General features: G+C 37.2%; 1 protein-coding gene across 1 annotated transcript in view; it reads left to right on the forward strand.

The window, feature by feature from the left end:
* LOC146584289 (conserved oligomeric Golgi complex subunit 6) overlaps positions 1 to 18,456 on the forward strand; it is a gene marked incomplete at its 5' end in the record, with an annotated part of 34,638 nt that extends 16,182 nt beyond the window's left edge. Inside the window, 6 exons of the mRNA XM_085324954.1 lie at positions 5,476 to 5,607; positions 6,140 to 6,307; positions 8,244 to 8,351; positions 9,931 to 9,984; positions 11,334 to 11,413; positions 15,891 to 18,456. Of these exons, the coding sequence (XP_085181080.1) occupies positions 5,476 to 5,607; positions 6,140 to 6,307; positions 8,244 to 8,351; positions 9,931 to 9,984; positions 11,334 to 11,413; positions 15,891 to 16,038 (690 nt within the window). The remainder of the gene's footprint in view (positions 1 to 5,475; positions 5,608 to 6,139; positions 6,308 to 8,243; positions 8,352 to 9,930; positions 9,985 to 11,333; positions 11,414 to 15,890) is intronic.
* Between the last annotated feature and the right edge of the window lie 5,336 nt (positions 18,457 to 23,792).

Genomic DNA, 23,792 nt, shown 5'->3' on the forward strand with positions numbered 1-23,792 from the left:
GAAGACAGCCAGTGCCTCTCCAGTCTTCAAGAAGGAGGACCAAGGCAACTATAGGCCGGTCAGCCACCCCTCCATCCCTGGAAAGGTGATGGAACAGCTCATTCTGGATGTCATCTCCAGACATATGGAGGAAAAGAAGGTGATCAGGAGTAGCCAGCATGGATTCACCAAGGGGAAATCCTGCTTCACCAACCTGATAGCCTTCTAGGATGGAATGACTGGCTGGGTAGATGAGGGSAGAGCAGTGGATGTTGTGTACCTTGACTTCAGCAGGGCTTTTGACACTGTCTCCCAYAACATCCTCCTAGAGAAGCTCAGGAAATGTGGGTTAGACAGTGAGGTGGATTGAGAACTGGCTGAAAGGCAGAGCCCCGAGGATCGTCATCTGTGGCGTGGAGTCTAGTTGGAGGCCTGTGGCTAGTGGCTTCTGCCAGGGCTCAGTACTGGGTCCCATCMTGTTCAACTTCTTCATCAGTGACCTGGATGAGGGGACAGAGTGCCTCCTCAGCAAGTTTGCTGATGACACCAAGCTGGGAGGAGTGGCTGATACACCTGAGGGCTGTGCTGCCATTCAGAGAGACCTGGACAGGCTGGAGAGTTGGGCAGAGAGRAACCTCATGAGSTTCAACAAGGGCAAGTGCAGGGTCCTACACCTATGGAGAAATAACCGTAGGCACCAGTACAAGCTGAGGGCTGACCTTGTGGAGAGCAGCTCTGCCGAGAAGGACCTGGGAGTGCTGGTGGATGACAAGTTGACCATGAGGCAGCAATGTGCCGTTGTGGCCAAGAAGGCCAATGGTCTCCTGGGGTGCATTGGGAAGACTGTTGCCAGCAGGTGGAGGGAGGTGATCCTGCCCCTCTACTCAGCCCTGATGAGGCCTCATCTCGAGTGCTGTGTCCAGTCCTGGGCTCCCCAGGACAAGAGAGACATGGAGCTACTGGACAGAGTCCAGCGTAGGGCTACAAAGATGATCAGAGGGCTGGAGCACCTGCCCTATGAGGAACGGCTGCGAGAGCTGGGCCTCTTCAGCCTGGGGAAGAGAAGACTGAGGGGGGATCTTATCAATGTGTACAAGTACCTGAAGGGAGGGTGTCAAGGGGAYRGGGAYAAACTCTTTTCAGTTGTCCCGTGTGACAGGACAAGAGGCAATGGGCAGAAACTGAAKCACAGGAAGTTCTGCCTGACCATGAGGGGGAATTTCTTCCCTGTGGGAGTGACGGAGCACTGGACCAGGTTGCCCAGAGAGGTTGTGGAGTCTCCTTCTCTGGAGATATTCGAGGCCCACCTGGATGCAACCCTGTCTACCATGCTGTAGGTGACCCTGCTGAGCAGGGGAGGTTGGACTAGATGACCTCCAAAGATCCCTTCCAACCTTACTGATTCTATGATTCTATGAAAGAATCATTAAAAACTTTGAAGTAAATGGAATCAAAGGTATCATGAGAGTATAGAGATTATGGCAAACTAACTTGTCATATGCTTTCTGAGCTGCTGGAAGGTTATTAGTACAGTACGCCAAATCAGATTTTGTGATTTTTTTGTTGCTTAATACTGTGCTTTTTAGAMTAGATCTGTATAAATTTAAATTTTATGATCACATTGTGTATTTAGTTTGTTAGTGGAAAGATACTGAAGCATTAAATATGAAGAATTGTAAAGCTGATAAATTCCCTGATAATTTGGCTCCTGTCAGAATGCAGCCTCTTAGGTTTTGGGGAAACCAGCTACTGGATAGGTATAGTAATACAGGTTAATGTTGTGGTCTGAGTGGATCCGTGTGGACAAAGCAAAACCATAAAGAATTTCTCTGTTGTCTTCTCTGTTCTAGGTCCAATGTAAAAAATAGCTGAGAAGAAAGGGATGTCATTAGCCATTCTACTTTTTGAACCCCTGCTGATCTCTGGGGTATCCTAATAGGACCCAAAAGAGCTTAGGATAGCTTCTCTGAAGCTTCCTCAGTAGATTTGCACTCAAGTTCCTTATGCTACTTATGTCTTACTGCAGCAGAAGTGGTCTCAATTTATAAAGTGAACTTAGTCTATAGTAGGCACATACCAGTTATAACCATTAGGATGAAATATCTAGATATTTTTTCCCAAGATTCTACCTCTTYAGTGCTTTTTCTCCACCTCCTTGCCAATGAAGTTCTTAAGAGACTCCATTCAAACTTGATTATGCCTTTCAAAAAGCTGCCAACCTCTTGTTTATCCCTCTGGGCAGTATTTTCTATGAGGAAGGATGGTTTTAGATTACATTTGTTTTACTTAACACTACTATAACTTCATAATCTTACAAAGCTGCTTTGTACTACTCCAGTCATTACTAGAACTTACTGTATTTGATAGAAACAAAAATTGCATGTGATTTCTGTTTTCTACTTAGACTTCTTCATAAATGAGAGAGGGAAGCTATTAATGCAACATACACTCTTCTTGATTGTTGATACTGCCATTTCTTTTGTACTTCCCTGTGCTTTTTGTTAAATTCTCCAAGACATTATTTGAGCTACGTTCTCTCATAGGCTAAGAAACCTGCTTTGGATTTTAACTTTGGAGGAAAATTATTTACATAGTAATTATTACTACCAATTGATATGCAGAACTTTACAGCTCAGAGCTTGAGAGTTTTAATATAAAAGACTGAGTCATCATTTAAACTTTGTTATTTTAGGAGAATTGGTTTGTTTTGTACACTGGATTTTAAAAATTAGGAATTTGGGGGTTTTGTATGGGTGGCCATCTGGCTGACCTTGATTTCGCACAGCTGAAAACAGTTRGTTATAACTTAGCAGTGTCTATGAGACAGTACTGTGTTAGAGTATGTTTTAACAGTATTGAACTAGCCATTATAGCACATTTTTTGAGAATCCTTTAGTTAGGAAAGAGCTTGTGTCTGGCTTGTTATTTCAAAAATAGGATTAAGCGTGCATTTCAAATCTATTTCTTTGGAAATAGCATCAGTTATAATAATATTTTAATGCATGGAAAATACTTGGAGAATGATTTTTTTTTCTTTTTAATTAGAATTACAACTTAGTTCTCATGAATTGATGTTGGTGGGTTCCTCTATAAATTGAGATACATTTATTTTTAAATTTTCATTCTTTATTTCTGAAATAACATTTCTACTCTATTGATGTACAAAAGAGAATATTCAGAATGGGTTTAGCATTGTTTTAATTTTATTCCTGCTTGCTAATAGTTCTGTCTTTACTGACATAGTCAGGACTTTCTTGGTAACCTTCGGTAAAATCTAATGGTCTTAACCTTTTTTCCTTGCAATGTTTTCTTCTTCTGTAATGTTATTCCCATCTAGAAGACAGTGAATTTTAAAAGAACAGAATAAATGAAAGATGAAGCTAATCTAGAAGCTTCTGATTATCAGTTACTTCAGAAGACAAAAGTTCTGTGCAAAGAAGCCTGAAATTATCTTTACCGTGATCTTTGTGTGTGTTGGAAGTGAAAACCCCATCAGACTCTAGTCTCAAATTAATGCCAAAATATCCCTGAACACGGTCCAGTTCAGGTCTGAGAACAGTATGTTCAGGGCACAATCAATACCCCTAATAATCGACAAGAATAAACAAGAAGTCTCTCACTGCAGTAAATTTCAGTAAACTTTGGTACTCATCAGCACTGAATAAGTACATTTTCTGAATTACTGTTTCTTTGTTACTAGGYGAATATTAATTTTAGACTTTCAAGACTATTTAGACTGAACAGCAACTGTTCTCTGAGCTTATTAGATTTAATTTTCCATTAGTTCCTGAAATTGTGTGACGTCTCTTGGAAAGTGAACATGGTGGAACACTTTGTATCTAGAAGGATGCTTTGAAAAATCTTTTTTGATATGTGCTAGCAACAATATGTGGACACTTGCAGTATCTGGAATGTTTTCTAAATGTACAAAGTGTGAAAGCTAAATCAGGCTCAAAAGAGAGAGAAATGAATTTCTGCTTTCTCTCGTGGCATATTCTTTAGGTACAGATTCATTTCAAGGTGCCTCTGGAATGCTACACTCAGAAGATACCTGTTATGCTTTCCTTTTKTATTCTTTGGCCATCAGCCTCTGCTTATTTAATCTGTTCTCTTCCTTCTCCTTCTCCCTTTCTCCCTTCCCCTCCCCCTGAGAAACTAATTTCACTTATTATGCTATTAATGAATAGTTCTTATTCCGGAAGGTATGGAACATGCTGCCTGTGGCATGGTAGTCCATCTAATGCTGCCTTCTTCCCTTATTGAGCTAGAGTCTGAAGAGGTCTGCAGAAGTGCATTGTGCCTTGCTTTACTGCACCCAAATACCTTGAGTGGGACAGCCCCAAGGCAGGGCAGTCTTAGCTCTCCCTTATCCTTCTGGAAAGAGATTATGCTTTGAGGTGCTCACATGCTCTGAATTCCTCAGGATCTCTTTACTCCCTCATGATCTAGCCAGATCTGTATTTGGTTTGGGGCAGTCAGGAGACAGAGGGAAGAGGGAAAAGGAGTATGTCAGGGAGAACTGAGGCCAGCAACCTTGRTTCTGGTAGGGGACTGTAGCTCCAAACTGGCTTCCAGTTGCTTCCATTGAGAAGGAGAAGCTGCAACTACATTTAAACTGAAGTGTTTGGGGAAAAAATATGCTAGGTTGCATATTATATAAAGATTTTACAAATAATACAGTAGCTATTTGCCTGTGACAGAGAAAGTCTAAAATACGTAATTCTCTGTTAAAAATTGTGCAGACTTTTAGTCCATTTCAGGAACTTTACAACCTGGCTCAGAAAGTAGTGTTCTTTTTTGTATGAACTTTACTAACTTTTATTCTTTCTGTTTTTTAAACATCCGTGATTCACATTTTCCAGGTTTGAGATAGGCCTGCATTCCRGTTCTTGCGGTATCATCACAGCTTAGATAGATGTACTTAGGTTAGTTTGTATGCAGTTAACTTTGTGTACCAGTAGTTGAAGCTATAGGCTTGCTACTGATTGAGACTGTCACCTGTATGACTGGGCTGCCCATTGTAGCTCTCACACCCAGTCACTCAGCGTGACAGTGGCTGTGCAGCCTTATCAAAAAGCCATTCAGCCCTTGCAGCGTAGCACTGATATCCCAGAGCTCTACCTGCACTAGGTTTTGGAGTGTTTATGGGAAGTCCTGCTCGAAGTGAACTCAGCGGTGCCAAGCAACGTCGCTGTTGTTTGGTACCTAATCTAACAAATATGGAGCTGGAGTTTGTCTGGCTCTCTAGATTGTAAAATGGACACAGTCCAAGTGGAAGGAGGAATTCAGTTTTACTTGTTTTTCACTGAATGGTATGATTGTGCTGAAAGTTGCAGGTAATTACTACCTGAAAAAGACTAGCTCTCCGGTGTCAGAAGTCGTTCTGACTGCAGCATAAGACTTCGCTATTAGCTGATTGTGTGTGTGTTACTAGATTGCATGCTGTTTGCTGTAAATGGAATACAGAAAAAAAAAGCAGATCATCTTGTTCCTTAGGTTGAACTCCCACCTCCGGATCTTGGCCCAAGCTCTGCACTAAACCAAACACTTAACCTGCTGCGGGAGGTTCTGGCATCTCACGACTCATCTGTTGTTCCTTTGGATGCCCGTCAAGCTGACTTTGTGCAGGTATAAGGACATTTGACAACTTATAAAAATAAAAAAAGATAAAAGGTTAGGCTTGATATGCAAAAGATGGGTAAAACATGAATCTTTTTTGTCTGCTACCATTTTGGAGACTTTTCGCAAACACCAATTTTTAACACAAATAAGATGGTGACTAATAAAGTGGATAATTAGAGTACAGTATGGAATGCCAATATAACACAGTATCTAAATTCTATTATCCAATTACTGCTCCATTAAGTAAATACTCCCTCAAGATTGCACAGTTGCCAGTTATCTAATGTGGGTTATTCTTCCTCCTGCTAGGTTAGAATCTGTTCTTTTCAGGTTTTTACACTTTACTCATCACTATGATAGCTGATCACCTGCTGACAAATCCCGTAGAAAACTGCTTTCACAGTTGGAAATTCTCATTTCTCTTTATTCTGCTGTGGGGAATAAATGCGTGATAGAAACTGAATGAGCTTAGGAGCCTAATATGACATTTCTCCTCTTTCCCCTTCCCTTCCTCTTTTCTGTGTGTTTTTAATTTTAGGTTCTGTCTTGTGTGCTAGATCCGTTATTACAGATGTGTACTATGTCTGCTAGTAATTTAGGCACAGCTGATATGGCAACTTACATGGTAAATTCACTTTATATGATGAAGACTACTTTGGCTCTCTTTGAGTTCACTGACAAACGTCTAGAAATGTTACAGTTTCAGGTAAGCATCAACAGCCCCAACAGAAAATGAACTTTCTCCTAATTTTTACAGACTGGAAGCTGTGAAGTAAGCATACTTACAATGTTTGATTTGCTTGAAGTCTAAATCAAGAAACTGTTAGGATAAGAGGTGTTCTTACCTGTTATCTCTTATTAGAGCTGATGGGGCACAACATGCTTTATACTGTGTCTTTAAACAAGAAAAAAGAAATGATTAGAACATGGGGTGGTTTCTGTTTTTAGTTGCAGATAAATGCAAATCATTGAAAATTTCTGTTATCCTAACTGTTCTAACACTCGTCCGCAAACTGTATGAGATGGAGCAAATGAAAGTTGAAACCTCTTTAAGAGTCAGATGACTAACTGTACTCCCACTATGAGTGGGTGTTAATATTAGAATATAGCATACATTAAATTACTATTTCAGTGCTCCCTTCTTCCCTTCCCTTCTCATTTGTTTATTAGTTTCACTTAATATGCCAGGATAATAGTTCATATTTGGTGCTATTTTGAAATTGAAATATAGTTTATAAACCGTTGACTTGGGAAGACGTAGGCACTACCCATTTATAGGTTTGCTATATGAACATTTCTGTAATACATCGCAGAAGAGCTTTTGAGGTTCAGGACTTGGAAGAAGGTCACAACTTCTAATTTGAAGGTGCAAAGATCAGCCACGAGCCATCTTTTACCATCTATTCCTAATTAGAATTTCTAGTACCAATTAGCTCTGACACAAATAAGATCCCCCACCAGCTGTCTCTTGTGGGGAGGAGGACCTCATATCTCCACTATCATAGCTTTTTTTCCCACAGTAAATGTTGCAGTGTGTTTATTCTTCAAATAAGCAGTGGAACTGAAGATTTTTTTTCAGCCATTATACAAATACAGGAATAGCCTGAAAAAAAAAATCTTAAGATTATATATAAGTAGGTTATTAAAGTGGAGTTAGAAGAGTTTATCTAATAAGAACAACATTCTTCATGGAAAGAAAACTGAGGAAGACATTTTAAAATAAAAAAGGTGCATTTTTCTAAAGAATTTCAGAAAGTTAAAATAGGAACTCTTTAAAATATCAGATACATAACTCTTACTAGCAATTGATAAATTATAAACTTTTTCTTTTACTTGAGATAGAGAAAACAAATGTGGGATTGTTACTTACAAAAGTGACGTATTAATGTGTATATTCCCAAATCTTTTTTGAGAATACTCAAAGAAGATTGCTTCATCTGTGACTGGATTTATTTATTTCTCTGCAAAGTGAAGGGTTATGCTAAGAATATAAAATATATTTATGAATATGATTAGAGACGTTTTCTTTTGTAAAAGACATTTTTGTAGGAAGAGAGCTAAAGCAAAATTGATAGCTGTTATTTCATTTTCTATTTTGGTAGATCCTTTCAGTTGAAGTTTGTTTCAAATACATGGTTATCAGTTTTGAATTTAAAAGAACATAGTTTGGTTTCATTTTATTTTCCTTATGGAAAAACTGGTTTTGTTGCTTTTGACAAAACAGCCATGCTTCTTCCAATATTTTCAATAAGATTTGACTTTTTTATCACAAATTTTCAATGAGTAAATGAACAAAATAGCAATGTATCAATGAACAAAGTACCACAAAGAAAATGATAGGGCAATTTATAAGATTAGAGTTTTGTTGTTTTTAACTTTTAGGGCTGTTGATTTTACAAATGCAAAATTTATTAGCCGCACATGATAAGTGTTAACTATTTTTTTGACTTCTCCTAATTTGAAACATATAAATAAATGATAATTACACTGTATGTATTTATGGTATTTCCTTGTTTGGTTATTATTATTCTTTGTGTTTTTTGTTTCTAAGATGATAGCTAAAACCTTTCTTTAACTCTATAAGTTGTTCTATTTAAAACTTACATGCACATTTTTTAAATGCCTTATACTTAAAATTTCAGATTGAAGCTCATTTAGATACACTCATAAATGAACAAGCTTCCTACGTGTTAACTAGAGCTGGTCTAAGTTACATATATAACACTGTGCAACAACATAAACCAGAACAGGTAAGCTGATATAATGTAAATGTTCAGGAGGTACCGCATACATGCTAACTGTACCAATTTTGGCAGCAATATTTTTGAAAAGTAAGTTTCCCATGAAAACAAAAACTCAGTAATATCTGGGTTTTTTTTTTCATATGCCAAAGACACCTTGCAAGTACAGATTTCCACTGCATAGTATGTACCGTAAGCCAGGGAGTTTTGGAATGCGTCAGTTCTTCTGTGCAACTGATCTGAGTACCATCAGCAGGCTCTGTACGCTGCAGGAATTCTCTGTGTTCTCAGAATCTCTCTATAGCTGGTTAATATGTCTCAAAACATGTCCAAGTAAAGTTGGCTCTAAAACCCAAGTAGTCAACGTATATACCGCCTCCATGACATTTAGAAGATACTGGACCTACCAGCATTCAGATCTTTTTCATCACATGTGTTAACACCATGCATCGAATAGATTCCATGGATGTATTAGACAATTAATACTTCTTTTTTTTCTGTGAAAAATTGGCAGATTAATATTAATGAGAAATCATAATGGCTTTTTTTCTGTGTGTTTAGTCATTACTCTGGCTATGAAGCACCAAGACAATGAGATTATGAAAGTGACAACATAAGATTTTTTTTTTTTTTTTTTTTTTTTTTTTTTTTTGAATGAGCTAAAGGCTGGAATTCAGAGCTCCTGCTCTTTTATTTTTGTGAACCACAGTTCTTATGATAAGTGTTAATACACCCCATGTTCTGCTTTTCACCTATGCCTGTGTCCTTTCTTGAACATAAAGTTAGTTCTGGCTAAAGAGAAGAAATAGGTTTCTGGAGAAAGCAGTAATGTGTTGGAAAACTTCATGTTTTTTCTTCAGCCGACATTTTTGCATAAATTGCTCTAACTCGACAGAGATTTTTTTTAAAGGAACCATTTTAAATGTACTGGTTTTCTGATTATAAATTTCACTTGTCATAAGTCTATCTCCTATTCTAAAACCAATTTCAGATTCTGCTGTAGACCAGAGCTGATTGCAGATTGTTTAATAGAATGTGGGTAGACTTCCTGGTAGTATTTCCATTCAAATCTGTCAAGCTGCCTGGCTGCTGGGATGAGGTTGTTGCAGGATATATTGATGGGTTATGCAGCATGTATGCATTGTGATGCCTTGTAAGTGAAGAAAACTTATTTGCAAGTAGGCTTCATTTCTGCAGGGTCCAGGAGCAGACGACTTAGAAGGAAGTTGCCCTGTGTAGTTCCACAATAGTAAAGGGGTATAGACAACTTTTGCAGTTTGGTTATTGTCCCAGACTTTATGGAAGGGTTTTTTTCCTGGCCTTGTCAGTTAATGGTAAAGAAGAAAGAAAAGGGTCTGAAAGAACACATGAGGAACTCAGTACTGACTATTTTTAGTTTAATGAAGTGATGGAATACAAATGAACTGTTACAGCATTCCCGTATTCGTGTGGTGATGTCTAAACATGTAAAATCCTGGTGATTTCCTAAATAAGTAACAGTTAGGACTGGACTTACTGTAGAATTATTTCTTATCTTTTTCCATATTTTAATAAGATTCTTTTTTTTCCTTTGACTGCTGATTATTAGGGTCCTCTTTCAAATTTGCCAAGTCTGGATTCAGTGTCCTTGAAGGCTGCAATGGTAAGCATTTTGCAATTTCATATTATGGTATTACTACTATGAGAAGGAAAAAAATACTATTAATTGCAGGATATAGTGGATACTCATCTAAATTATTTAGCTCAAGTCATTGGGTAGTACAACAACCTAACCAGCATTCTTTTCAACAATAGCTAAATTACATGTCTGGGAATACTTTCTTCATTTATAGTAGCTTGACTGCTTCAAGTAATAAATATGTATGTATATATATAAAGAATTATTTATGAGCTGATAGTAATAGAGTATTAGTCTTTAAACCTTGAGAAACAGAACTTTACTTACAAGAATATTATCCTGTGAGTCACCATAAATTGCTGAAAGCAAATACTTATCTCTGATTAGTTTTGATCACCAAAATTTCTTTTTGCCTGAATGCTTTGAAATATTGGTCTGCTATCATTTATAATTTTAGTCCTAAGCATTCACTTTATGCAAATAGTTCAGCTAAACTTAGAAGAAAGCTGCTGGGCATAGGCAGCAGGGTTTTGGGTTTTGTTTTTGTTGATTGAAAGCTACAATATGTTTTAAAACAAATTATCAGCTACTATTTTTTTTCTTAGTGTGCAAGGCTAATTTCCATAGAGATATGGATCTCTCAGTTCAATAGCTGACAGTATATGAACTTCCACTCTTCTTGTTAGCCAAGTTCAACTTTATTCTGAAAACTTAACTGTAACCCTTCCTGTGTGCACACGCACTCACAAAAAGAGAGTTAGATCATCTAGTAAAAACTTAAGATTACACAGTGGCTTGAATTTTGAGGGAGAGAAGGCTGTTTCTTTTTTAATTAATAAATAGGTCTCATTAAAATTTGTACTCTAAATCCGTCCTATTTGTGTCAAATAGCCCATTTTCCTCTGTTCAGTTTCTAATTTGGGCAGGCTGGGTTGCTCTCTGGAGGCTTGTGTGTTCCCCTTGCACTGAAGAGACTAGGTCTGATGTTCAGGGGTGCAAGCATATATCCATCCACTGTGCTAAAGCTTAAATAGCTAGTTATGGGCACTGAATTTGCATTATTTACATCTTCCACATGTACTCTTCAGGATCAGAAATGTAAAATTTTGGTGACGTAAGAGTTGAAGTTAGACATCTGATTTGGACTATTAAGTTAGATAGTCCAAATTTAAGTCCATATTTAAGTTAACTTAAATATTTTTATTTTGTGTTAGATTCTATCTTAAATATTTAAAACAGCAAATTCCATCAAATAAAAAGGTGTGATTTTAATGTAATTGCTTTTCAGAGTTCTGTATTCTTTTTTATCTATCTTCATATACCAGCAAGTTTTCAGTATGCTAATCTCATACTCTCTTTTTTCTTGCCCGTAGGCTCAGTTTGATCGCTATCTGTCTGCTCCAGATAGTCTATTAATGTCCCAGCTGAATTTTCTTCTGAGCGCCACTGTGAAGTAAGTATCTTAACTCTGAATTTCTATTATGCTTGTATAATAATCAGAAAGATGAATTTGATTAGGTTTTAGTGGATCATGATAGAGAATTCAAGTTACCAGCTGTAATCACATTTGCATTGTCCTTTAGGTCACAATTCAATTTGTTTTACCTGTCCTTTTTTTGAACAAGCAGTTAGGAATATGTAATTCTGTAACCTTCTGAAGTTGTTACTTCAGATTTAAAGGACACTATCAAAATAAATTGCATTCATCTCTTTTGAATGTATTCTACTGTGTGGACACTGATTCTTTTTCTGTTAACTTAGCTATAAATTGTTTTAGAACTATTTTATAAGCCTTCCAAAGAAAGGTGCAATATGTAATTCTCCGCTCAAGTTTTCTTCTATCCCCACTGCTGCATCAAATACAGAATTTTTCAACTTTGTTGTGTCCTACTACAGAATATTGACATTCTTGTCTCATCAAATACTGTGCTGAGGTTACTTTGCTTTTCATGTAATATGGGTTTTTTAATGAATTCTATTTGAAGTGTGGAAGTGAGGACTTTGTTATGTATCACTTCTCTTGTTTTATGAATATATTCTAAAATGCAACAAATAATGGCCAGCTGAACCCTAAAGCTAGGGAAGATGCCAAGAATTTCTTTCCAATTAAATATAAACCATACAAAGTCATTTTTGCAGTACTTCATTTCAGAAAATTATATGCTGCACTGATCAAAAAGCTTTCTTGACATTATTTTTCTTGCTTTTGTGAAGAGTACAAGTTTTACAACATACAAAAAATTGTGACTAGTGCATCATGTTTTTGACATAATGCTACAATGTTTGGAGTCTCATTGTTACTATCTGTCCTGCAGTGTCATAAGAAAGCACTTTTTCACTGTGAGGATAGTTGAACACTGGAACGGTTGTACAACGTATGCGTCTCTTATCTATCTGTGATTCGGATACTATTTTCTAGACTCTCTATGTGCTAGTTTTCAGTGAACTGTTTGCTCTTGGCACAAATGCATTTTACTCTACCTGAGTAAAAAATTTTGAAATACATAGGCATGGCCTGAATAACAGGGCAGACATCATCTGTGCAGGAGATTGGAAGTCCAAACACCAGTTTCTGTTTTCGATACTGTCAGTCCATGGAGCGATGTCAGATAAACCAGTTAAGCTTGCTTTTCAGAAGTGCTGAGCACTTGCAACTTCTATCAGAGTTGTATGGACTGTGTGTAATGGTAGTCTGAAAATGAATTAATTGAACACTACCTAAAGAAAGAAGATTATTACTGAAGCATTTTATGAGGGGTTTTTCAGATGTGTGGTAATTACATAAGTGATTATTTGTTGGGCTTGGCTACTCAGTGCCTGTGTTTATATGTAGCTCACTGAAATCCTCAGGAACCAAAGGAGTAATTATCAAAATGTTCATTATTTGACCCTATTTTTATCATTTTAAGATACTAAGTTATTTTTTTCACTCTAAAGTGTTTTTATTTGCTGTATTATTTTATTATTTTGTCCTCATTATATTGTCTTAACTTGTTGAACTGGACAGTTAAAATTTGTTGCCAACTTACTTGTAAATTTCCAGAATTGTTTTTTTTTTTTTTTTTTTTTTTCGGTTGAAGTTTCAAACAAGCATAGAAATATAAATGCTAGCGTTAAGCTGATTTGCAAACCAGGATCACTTTTTAATATGTTACTGTAGATTCATAACACAAGCACATTTCAACTTGGGTTTTTCTTGTCCACAAACAGTTTCATGCCATAAGCCCAGCGCTTCCTTAGCCTCAAGTCTATCACTGAAGAAGCGACTGTGGCGTTACGAGATGTTGCTGCTTCTCAGCTGTTTGTTGAATCTATCTGCTGAGGTTACCGTTCCCTCAGCTCAGGCAGCAGAACTAACTCTGTTGTATGAGAGTTATTCTTCTACTCCAGTAGATATCAACCAGATGAGTTTGAAGAATAATGTAAATGAAGCATTTGAAATTCTCCTAAGTGTCAAGCTATTAAACCTGAATTTTAACGCTTGGTCTTTTTCTTAATGTAGGTCTATTTAAAAATCATAGTAAATGTATTTTGAAAGCCTCAATTTTTCACTGCTAACACAGAAGCAATTTTTTAGAGATAGACTTTATGCTACCATAAAGACTCAGGCACACAGTGAAATTACTTAGGCTTAATAATTTCTTTCTGTCAGATGAACCAAGATAAACTAGTTATGTATGCACTCATAGCCTTATCCCATTTATGAGGTTTTTAAACCTCTCTTACTGCAGTTTAAGCTGAATTCATGTTATATTGCAACAGTAGGGAGCCGAGAGGTGAATGGGGAGCTTATATGAGGACAATTATCGTAGGCACTACAGCTCAGCTGACACACAGTAATTTATTAACCTGCTCTAAATCAGTGCTATAGGTCAGCTTCTGCACAGAATTAAGGCATCAAATGTGTAGCTTTAAACCCAAGGAACCCTGTTGAAGTCAAGGTACATATTTACTTAGGTGCACACTTGTGGAATCAGGGTAGTAAATATGTAGTAAATATGCAAAATTCAGTAATTCCCCAAAATTCATGGAAAACATCCAACGGGTACTATATTTTTAACGTCTTGTTACAGTAGTTCAGATTAATTTTACAGAGGTTAGGTGTCATTTTTGAAGATTTGTCCTCTAAGTCGCATAGTTGTGATCCGTTGTTTCAGCTGTTAAACTGGAAGCAAGCAGTTCTTTGATTCTTCAGATCAGACCATGTGCTTCTGGTAAGGGACTAGTGTATTTTTGACACAGCAAAAACTTGCTGGTAATATAATACAATCTTTATGACCATGAAGAACATTCCCTCCAATATTTGTTAGTGCATGCTGTTGTCTTTCAAATTCCTTTGCTCAAGTAAAAAGTTTTAAGCTATTTGTGTATGTATGTGGTTGTTGGTCTCGTAAAGTTCTTTTCATTTGTGTTGGATCACAGAAACTGCATGCGAAAATTACTTACTATTTTTAGAAAGTGCTGCAGTTTGTGTTAGTGATAAATTGTATCAGGTTGTTATGGCAACTGAAATCCTAATGTGGTGATTAATGACACTGATATTCTTTGATGGAAAGACTCAGTTGATGCTGTTCAGCTCTCTGGAACACTTTATTAAACTTTTTCTTTCAGTTTAGTAGTATTCTGTGTAATACAGTTAGTAAGCTCTGTACAAATTCCATTGTGCAATGTTTTCTTAAAACGTTTTCATGTTACGTAGCTTAGCGATTTGAGATTGTGTTCAGAGACAGTTGTTCACCTGAAAACCTTGAATGTATTTCCCATTTTACAGTGTTTCTAGATTTGCTATTATAGGGCCAGTCTATTTGCAAGTATCCTAAATAATCTAGAAATAAAATCACTTGATCATGTTTATCCAAAGGCTGGATACTTTAAATTCAAATAAAATGTAGTTTTTGTCTCTATATCATATTTTCCATTTCTTGAATAGTTCTGAAAACAAAACGTTCTATACACTTGGTATTGAAGATTCCATTAACCTGTCAATTCCCACTCACAATGTCAACAACTGGCAAATTTAGCATTGGTTTTAATGGATGCAGTTTTGGTGATTTTGTTTCTTTGCTGCATATTACAGCAGTGCTGAATTGGAATTTATAGTACCTCAGATTCTTCTATGGTCCGTTTGCACAGGTTGGGCTGTATAATAGTTGTAACTACTGTCTCTGATAGATAAAAATGCATGTGCAACTGTAAACATACTGCCATGGTGATTAAAGCAAACTGATTTAGCAGAGTAAAATAAAAATATTAGTTTGTCTTCAAAAAATAACTCTTCTGTGAATGTTAGCATCAGATCTCTGTAGTTTCTTACTCATTTTGATCCATAAGAATAACAAGATACAGACTTCATGGCATTGTTTGTCAAAGACCATAGTAACGTATCTCTGACCGCTATCACCTTCAGCTTTTCCTGTTCCTTGACAGACTGTGGAATCAGGAGGTGTCAAGATAATATGAATAGAATACATTTGCTGATAGATTAAAAACATATATATTTACAGAGGACATTCAGCAGCCGCAGGAGGTAGAAGATAGACCTGTAAGATTATCATTCTGTTAAACAGTGCAGGAAAGTGCAGGTGAAAAAATACTGTATGCAAATTAAATGTAGTTCTTTTTTCATCCTTTGCCATTTTTTCATGGTGGCAGAAATAAAGAATCAAATTTTGTGGTTATCAAGATCATATATGTGAGTTTATGTATACAAGGAGAGAGAAGAGCCTTCTTTTATTGTAGAACTTCAAACTATTTTCAGAGTTGAAGTATAAGGACTTTTTAATAACTAAAAATTATTTACARTGTCACTGTCAGTGACAGTGAAATTTTTCCACTTTTTGCATTTTTGTTTTATATTTAATTTCTTGTGTGTAGTATAGTTACACTTGCAGTTATACAGTTTGCAATTTTGTTTTTGTTTTGTTTTTTAGAGAGCAGATAATAAAACAGTCGACRGAACTGGTCTGCAGAGCTTACAGTGAGCTATATGCAGCTGTGATGAACCCCTCAAATGAATATAAGGATCCAGAAACCATACTACACAGAACTCCTCATCAAGTTCAGACACTCCTTTCATAGTCCTGCTTCCCCCGGAATTACCAGAATCCATAATACTGTATTTGTTCAGTGTTTGCATTATGGTATTTTTCTGTACTGAATTTTGAGTTATAACTATACAGTTAAAATATGTAGGAATGCAGTTTCGCTTAATCTGCTTGACAGAAGTCTAGTCTTTCCTGTGTCTTTGAATACTTCCTATAGGCCAGAAAATAGAGTATAGATTAAATATTATTTTAATGTATTCCTCTAATGGGCATGAACATTGATAGTATGCAATCTTTTTAAAAAAGGGAGTAAAGGAAAAAGAAACTTTTGCTGTGCTGTACATAATCTTTTCAACTAGGAGTTAACCAGTGTTTCTTACAACTTCGCCATTATTTTTATTTGCTCTTTTCCCTGTTCTTTCATTCTATTTTTTCTCAGCCTATCATCAATAAACACTGACACTGTAAAATTTTAATACAACTAATGTACTTTTGAGTGTTTTGAGTTATATCAATTTTACAGTGCATAAATCATTTTAGAATATTTGATGCTGTTTTTGAAATCCTGTTGATTAAATCTTTGAGGCAAAATWTGAGTGTTTTTTGTGGGTTTCTTGGTGCATTATCTGTGTTGCTAGTTCTGATACTTTCTTTAAGAAAAAGAAATATTAGAACTAAATGCATGTATGTAATCTGGAACTTAATGTTTTAAGTAATATTTTTATAATTTTGCTTTACTGGGAAGGATTTGTTTTAGTGCAGTTCCTCTTCAGGATTGCTTGTATCAGCTGAAACTTGCAGATAGAACTCTTAGGGCTGGGTCCAATAACTATGTAGGGTTTGGAAGGCAATTTGCACAGCAGTATGCTGTGTATTCCTCCTTCACACGTATGTGTTCTTTGTTTTAGTTTTTAGGTTCAGAAAAAGTTCAGTTGCTTTAGCACAAGCATTTATTCAGTTAATGCATACTAAGAGATTTTAGCAGTTTATTTGTCTGCAGTGGTGCTCCTAAAAATTATAATTAGGTGCAACTATGGCAGCCATAAGTTGTTCTAGGGACTATGTGGGAGAGCCAGAATATATAGCTGTGCCTGGCTGATGTGTAGTGAGCCATAAGTGAAGGTTTTTTCTTCCCTCCTTAGTACAAAGTTGAACGTGCTCTGTCTAGAAAGTATAATTGTATAGAGAGTTGTAATTCAGGGGACTTTTCCTTCCAGTAAAAGAGTAAAATATATAGTAAGTAGGACACTTGTTCACTGTCGAGCCTCATGATAATTTTTGTACGTTTCTTAAAGGAAACAATCCTCTTTCAGGGAAGTCTTTTAATCCAGAAGACTTTAGGGAAAAAAAAGTTAATATAAGAAGGTGGGGTTGGGGGGGGGGGCCTGCCTTTTTAAAGGAGAATTTAGGAGAACTCTTTCCTTTGGAGAAGTTAGGTTTTTTTCATTTTCTCTGAATTGTGGTATGGGTGTCACACTGCAAGTTATTACAGTTGTTGGAGTTTACACTCATTAGCTGTTGTATATTTATGTATGTTAACGGGGGAGATGAGCAGTCATTCATATTGAATCAGTTATATTTCAATTTAAAATGGATGTTTTTATTAATGATAATATTCCCCATATAAATTATGTACTTATGGCAGTCAAATCTGAAGTTTACTGAATGTTTACAAAAGAGCAAAGAGTAGAGAAAAGCAGCAACAGTACTCTTTCATCTCTTGGAAAACTCATTACACATGTCATGCCTAGTGTGCTCAGAAATCCGCTTTGGTAGTAATACCACCCTAAAGCGGTAGCTCCCTTTTTAATGGGCATAATTTGTTGGTGTAATATAAATAAGATTTGAAAGTTTTAAGTGTCCCTGGAGTTCTTGGATCAGATGCAAATTCTTTTATAAATTGGAATATTATGTTGGGGTTACTCCATTTAGAAACTTCCAATCTATTAGACAAAAAAAAAAAAAAAAATCAGAAGGCTTAGAAGAGCTCCAGTGGAAAATTATGCTCTCTTAGTAGGTAAGGCACTTTAAATGATTCAGACTTTACGTTATTGTAGTATATATTCAGAAGGATATTTTTGTTGTTTAATAATAATATTGCTTAATATGCTTACAATTATTATCTAATATGTGAAAATTACATGACTTGTGTAAGGGTTATAGATTACCTTATTGTTAACATGCTCATAAAAGAGAACTTTTTCCTCAAATTACAGATGAACYTGTCTCCAATAATCAGTAGTTTGCATGACAATTCATAAGTTGTTTCTTGTCTTTTAAGTCCATTTAGAGACTTACCCATGACTTTATCTTCTCTTCTTATTAATAATACAAAARCTATAAAAGTTGTAACTTACTAGAATCAGTCACTAATTTTGGTCTGTGCAATGGAAGTAAATGACAAAGGGTCACAGATGAGAAAATATGCCAATAAAAGCATTTGATTTGCTGACTTCTGTCTTCTATGTCGTTMTTTCCTATGCCTGCCTTCCTATGAGGAGGAAGGAAACAGTGATGAGATTTTTGACTTGTCATTTCTAGTTTGGCATTTCTAACATMTTCATTTTATAAATACCCTCGGTTTCCACACCAGAAAGAATGAAGCTGCAGTCCTCAAATTGCTSAGTCTGATGGATGACCCGTAAATGCTGTAGCAGGTGGAATCATTGCAGGCTTTGGTACTGGGTCTGCGTTCAGATTACTTACCGTAGATCTGACTTGAGCATCACAGTGCATAACGAGATGCTCACTGGCCGGGCCGAGTTACTTGGCACATCTGCCATTGGCCCTGAGATGCTTCATGTGGAGGGACATGCTTCCAAAAAGTGAATCCGTTATCCTGTGCTGAGCAGCCATACGAATGCAGCCAGCCTACTGGAAAACTGGGTAGAGAAATGTTTGAATACTACTTCTGGTATGTGGTGCTCTGTCTTTGGGATTTGGGCTGAGTCTAATTCTGAGRGCAGATAACTAAGGAGCCTCTTTTTGCACAGTTGTCTTGATAAAAAGAGCACTTTCCTGGGAGGTGGGGCAGCTCGGTTTTGGGCCAAGGGAGTTTTTCTGACATTTGCCTTATTCCTGGAGAGCATCTTAACCCATRGGCTGGTTTTGTACCTTGATGGGGTAGCTCTCTTGAATTAAACAGCTATGTAGAAATTGATGCGAAATACAGGAGGCGAGGGATACTATAGGCAAGGAAGAGTTTGACTGTGGTGTGTACGTGAGGGCTCTTCTGAGGAGTGAAGTCTAGACCTTCTCCAGTGGATGKTCTCACCTATAGAAGTATTCAGCCAACAGCTACAGAATTGAGTCTGAGATAGATTCAAGAGTTGTTAATCAATATAAGTTACAATGCCTTTATGCTCAGTCTTGTATGTACAAAAAAAAAGTAAAAGTTATTTTTAATTATAGCAAGTGCACAGAAGTCCGGTCACTRTGATTTTTTTTTTCTCTAATGTAGAAAAAGAGAAACTTGAGGGAGTTTGGAAAGGTGATAATACGTTTCTTTTGCAGCATTTCAGAATGCTTCTCCCTATTCTGTGATTTATGACTAGACCTGCATTCTGTTTCTTCATAGACTCGGATGTAATTATTTTTATTAAAGTTTTTGAAATAAGTGTAGGGGAGAGAAATACTTTCAGAACCACTAAACTTTTCCATTCATTTTAAAAACTCTAGCGGTTCTTTAATCCCTTTGCTTGCCTTGCTGAGTCACTTTCCAGCGAACCCAAGGGGTGGGAAGGCTATAAAATTTTGAAAATTAAATGAAGGGGTTAGAATTATTTCCATGACTAAAACACACCCTTGTTAGAAGCAACACAGACATGGGCGTGGGTTTATTTGAAATCTACTGCCACCTGCTTCTGAGGGAAAAATTCAGGAAAAAAACCATTTGCTTATGATGATGCAGTAATCCAAAACAGCCATGGTAAGGCAAGATGCTGTAAATGGATGCTAAATTTGAGTTATGTTTAAATAATTRGGAGAATTTTCAGAAAGCAGATAAGAAGAGACTGAGAGTGGAAGTAAAAGATATGTAATATAACTTAACTCTTTCACATATTGGCTTTACTACTTAAAAAGCTTTCAGGACCTATCTACATTTTTTCCCCCCAGTGCTCTCAAAACACCTACTAAAACCTACTCAAAACACAAACTAAACTTCAAGACCATCCTGCACCCACTGTACTCAATCTGCCTTTTGGATAACTTGGAGTATAATAAGATTCTCTGAGTCATGCAGTGACATATGAAGCTGAATTGTAACCAGTTTTTTTTTTCCTGAAAGAATTTCATAAAATGGAAAGTGAATGTGACTTAAACTTGGATTTTTGTACAAGAGAAAATTCCATATTCTTTCRTATGAAATTAGAAGAACCAGATTTTTTTTTTGACACTGATTTTTTTGTTCCCATGAAATTAAACCCAAATTTTMTATGAATGGAGGAACCCAGATGCTAAGTGTTGATGGGCCACCCCAGAGCTATGTATCTTAGATATTCTCAGGAGCTTTTGCTATTGAATAGCTGTAGCTCTGAAGCCTGAGTTTCTGGGGCATCCTGTGTTTCCAGCAACCCACCAGGAGACTGTGAAGGGGCTGGAGGCTTGTACTATCAAGAGTAACAAAACCAGAGGTCCCRCCAGCAGCCCACTGCACGGTGACTGGCAAGAAGCCAAGCTGATATTATCAGAATCAAATTACTTATTGAAAAAATTCCRTTCATCATTCTAAATCTGAATCTTTTTTTCAATTAATCTGAATGTTTCCAACCAGCTGTCACTACTATTTATGATATTCTTCCATTTTCCAGACCATTTCTTCCTTTTTTATAAGCTCGGATTCTGCAGTGTCCCAGTTCAAAGGAGGACTTTTGAGGTCATTTTCCAGAGAAGCCAAGTGGAATGCAACCATTTAAAAAAAAAAGGTGAGCATGTGCTCCTTTGCTGTGCTGAATTAGGCATTTTCTGCCTATCTACACTTTTACCTGACAACCAGGTTAGTGCTCAAGTTGGTATGTGCATGGTGGTTACCAAATATTCAACGAGTGGGGGTATCTCATCACATAAAGGTGATATCTTGATTTACCTGGCTATTTACATTRTTGGGTAGTGAGAAAGAAGTAAAATCAAAACATTCCTTGCTTCCTTGAATCTTGATGACTGTTGAACATGTCAAGGATAACGTGGTTCAATTTTCAGTAATCTGCCAAATCCTCTAGTACAAAACTGTGGAAAGACTTGTGTGCAAAGGAGCCCTTTACACCTGAAAACGTGCTCTTGCTCATAGGTGCATTAAGCTCTACATCAGGATATAACCCACTCATGTTACAATTGTCACACCRGACTTAGCATACAGTGGAAAGATGAACCATAAAGGCTTAAAAAAAAAGTTTATTTTGACAACCTTGCTTTAGCAGTAAGAAAACTCTGATCAAGCAAGATATGGCTTAAAGATGTTTGATATATTAGTGTGGAGTGGCTGATGAAAAAAAATCTGTTGCGTGTTTCATATTGAGACAATGAAGCTTTCATTTGCTGCCTAGTTCACAGATGTGGTATTGTCAAATTGCAGGAAAATGCCTGACAGAATGTATCATTGACTATATTTAGTGAGGAAAAAAAATTCAGAACACACTATTTATAGAGCCCACATAAATAAGCACAGAGTTCTTATCAGCCAAAGATAACATTAGTCGTGATTTATCAAAGTAATCTTTATTTTATGGAAAATGGATAATAGAGTGTAATTTAATCCTTTGTGAATGTAATGTGTATTTCAAAGGATCCTTTTTTGTCAATAAAACCATTTGTTGTACTTGTTAAACTAATTAGTCTTGTTGCTGTTGCTTTGGATGGAATAAAAATGCCCATTAATGAAAACAGGGAGCAGAAGATGAGTTCTAAAGTTTGTAAAATATTTTGTATCCCTTGCGAGCCAGTGCTCAGATCAAAGCAGGTTTTGTGGGYTTTTTTTAGCTGCAAGCCTAATTGAGTTTGTGCGCGTAATATATTTTCYTATTTAATTCCAAAATGGATTACCCCCAAAATTCAACTCATCTCTGGGCAAGTCAACTGCTGCGCCGATCGGGGGCTCCTCTTGCTTCCTTGCTGGTGCCGGTAGCATCAGCTCCCATGTGTGCGCTCCTCTGACTCCCACGCCAAGCGCAGGCAGGAAGGGTGACTTTCCTGGCYGCTTCTTACTGGTCTTTGCATTTTTTCCACCATATGCAAACACATTCCAGGAGTTATGGAGAAGGCTAAAAGGGAAGAAAACAGAGCTGCCTCAGTGCTTCCTGCATCAGTCCCTGGCTGTCCCTCACGGTGGTTCAGTGAGAGCAGGTTTTGCCAGGGCAGAGGCTCGTCTGCTGAAGCCGTGTGGAGTCCTGGCTCTGCAAAAGGCGCTGGCAGCGGTGCCAGGCTGGATAAGCAGGACATGAGCTCATTCGCTGGATCTGAGGTTGACCTTGAAAGAACAGAGTCAGAAATGGATAGAAGTCAGAAGAGGACACATATTTTAGTGTTTTTGGTGTCCTTATTTGTAGCTTAGCAGCCCTGTGAACTTTTAGTAGGAGACTATGAATGATTTTCAGAAGATGACTCCTCACTTAAAAGACTGGCTAAGCTCTTAAAGGTCCTTCTCCCTTCAAAATGGTTTAGTAAGTAAGTGCCCTCAGAACATAGTTCAGGCAATGTTATGGAGCATACCCTTAAAGAAGGGCCTTGTTCCTCATCCCTCTACCAGCTCTGATCATCTCAGTTCTGTGGTTATTTTTATACCTGCCGCTGTAGCAACTGTCCAAAGGCAACATTTCTAATACTGAATTACTGCACACACAAGTTTCACAGATCCTCAGATCTCCTGGACACAGAGATAAGGAGAAGCCTCGGTCACACTTCGCAGTCCCATGGCCCCACTTGGAAAGATCATGGAGCAGACTCTGCTTTCTCCTGACCTTCCCTCCTTGCTCTGGGGACACTTGCATACTCCAAGAGGAGAAACTTGTCCCCTGTTTAAGAAAGACAGTGCTTCTGCTGTTGCTGTTAGCTGCTGTCCTGAATGCACAAGTCAACAGGTTCAAAGGCAAGTTAGCTTGTGGTAGGGTTGTCCATCTCCTTGTTAGCRGAGAAGAAAGAATATGCAGACAAGCTACTTGGTGTGTGTATATGTATATGTATATATATATGAAATCTCTCTTCACTCCAATAAATGTTAAGTCAGAAATTTGAATGGCATGTCTAGCTATTCTGCCTTTGGGTTAGTTAGTCCTACTGCTCCATTCCAAAATATGATGGGAGCATCAAACATTTATGCCTGTACAGATCCATCCTGCTTGTGTCTCAAAGAGAAACTTGGTGCACCAGCTCTGGTACTTTAGTCTGCACCACTAAAACACATTGTAGACTCATTTATGGCAGYCCTGCTAATGCTTTGAGGGGAAGCAGATGTGCTTCATAAGTTTCCAAGACAGTGACCTAAGAATGAATATTGTCCAGTGACCAGTRGGACTCGCTTCAGCATCAAGAGCTTCAACCTCGATGATACTATCACCTGTTTCAGAAAAGGATACCTCAAATGCTAGATTGCCTTGACAGCTAGCATAAGGGTTTTTTTTCAGCTAACCAGTACAACCAAGGAGAGTCCTGCATCAAGTCAAGCCCTGTCAGAAAAAGCAAACATCTGCAAWTGCCACTACCTGCTTTGGGTGTGCAACCCACACATAGTACATGCATKTTTTACTTTACTGCATAAAGCAGTGGTTCAACAGGGTAATTCAGATCACTAACAAA

Source organism: Rhea americana, unplaced genomic scaffold (genome assembly GCF_003343005.1).
Source record: "Rhea americana isolate MKP2758 unplaced genomic scaffold, rheAme1 scaffold_95, whole genome shotgun sequence".
Classification (NCBI taxonomy): domain Eukaryota; kingdom Metazoa; phylum Chordata; class Aves; order Rheiformes; family Rheidae; genus Rhea; species Rhea americana.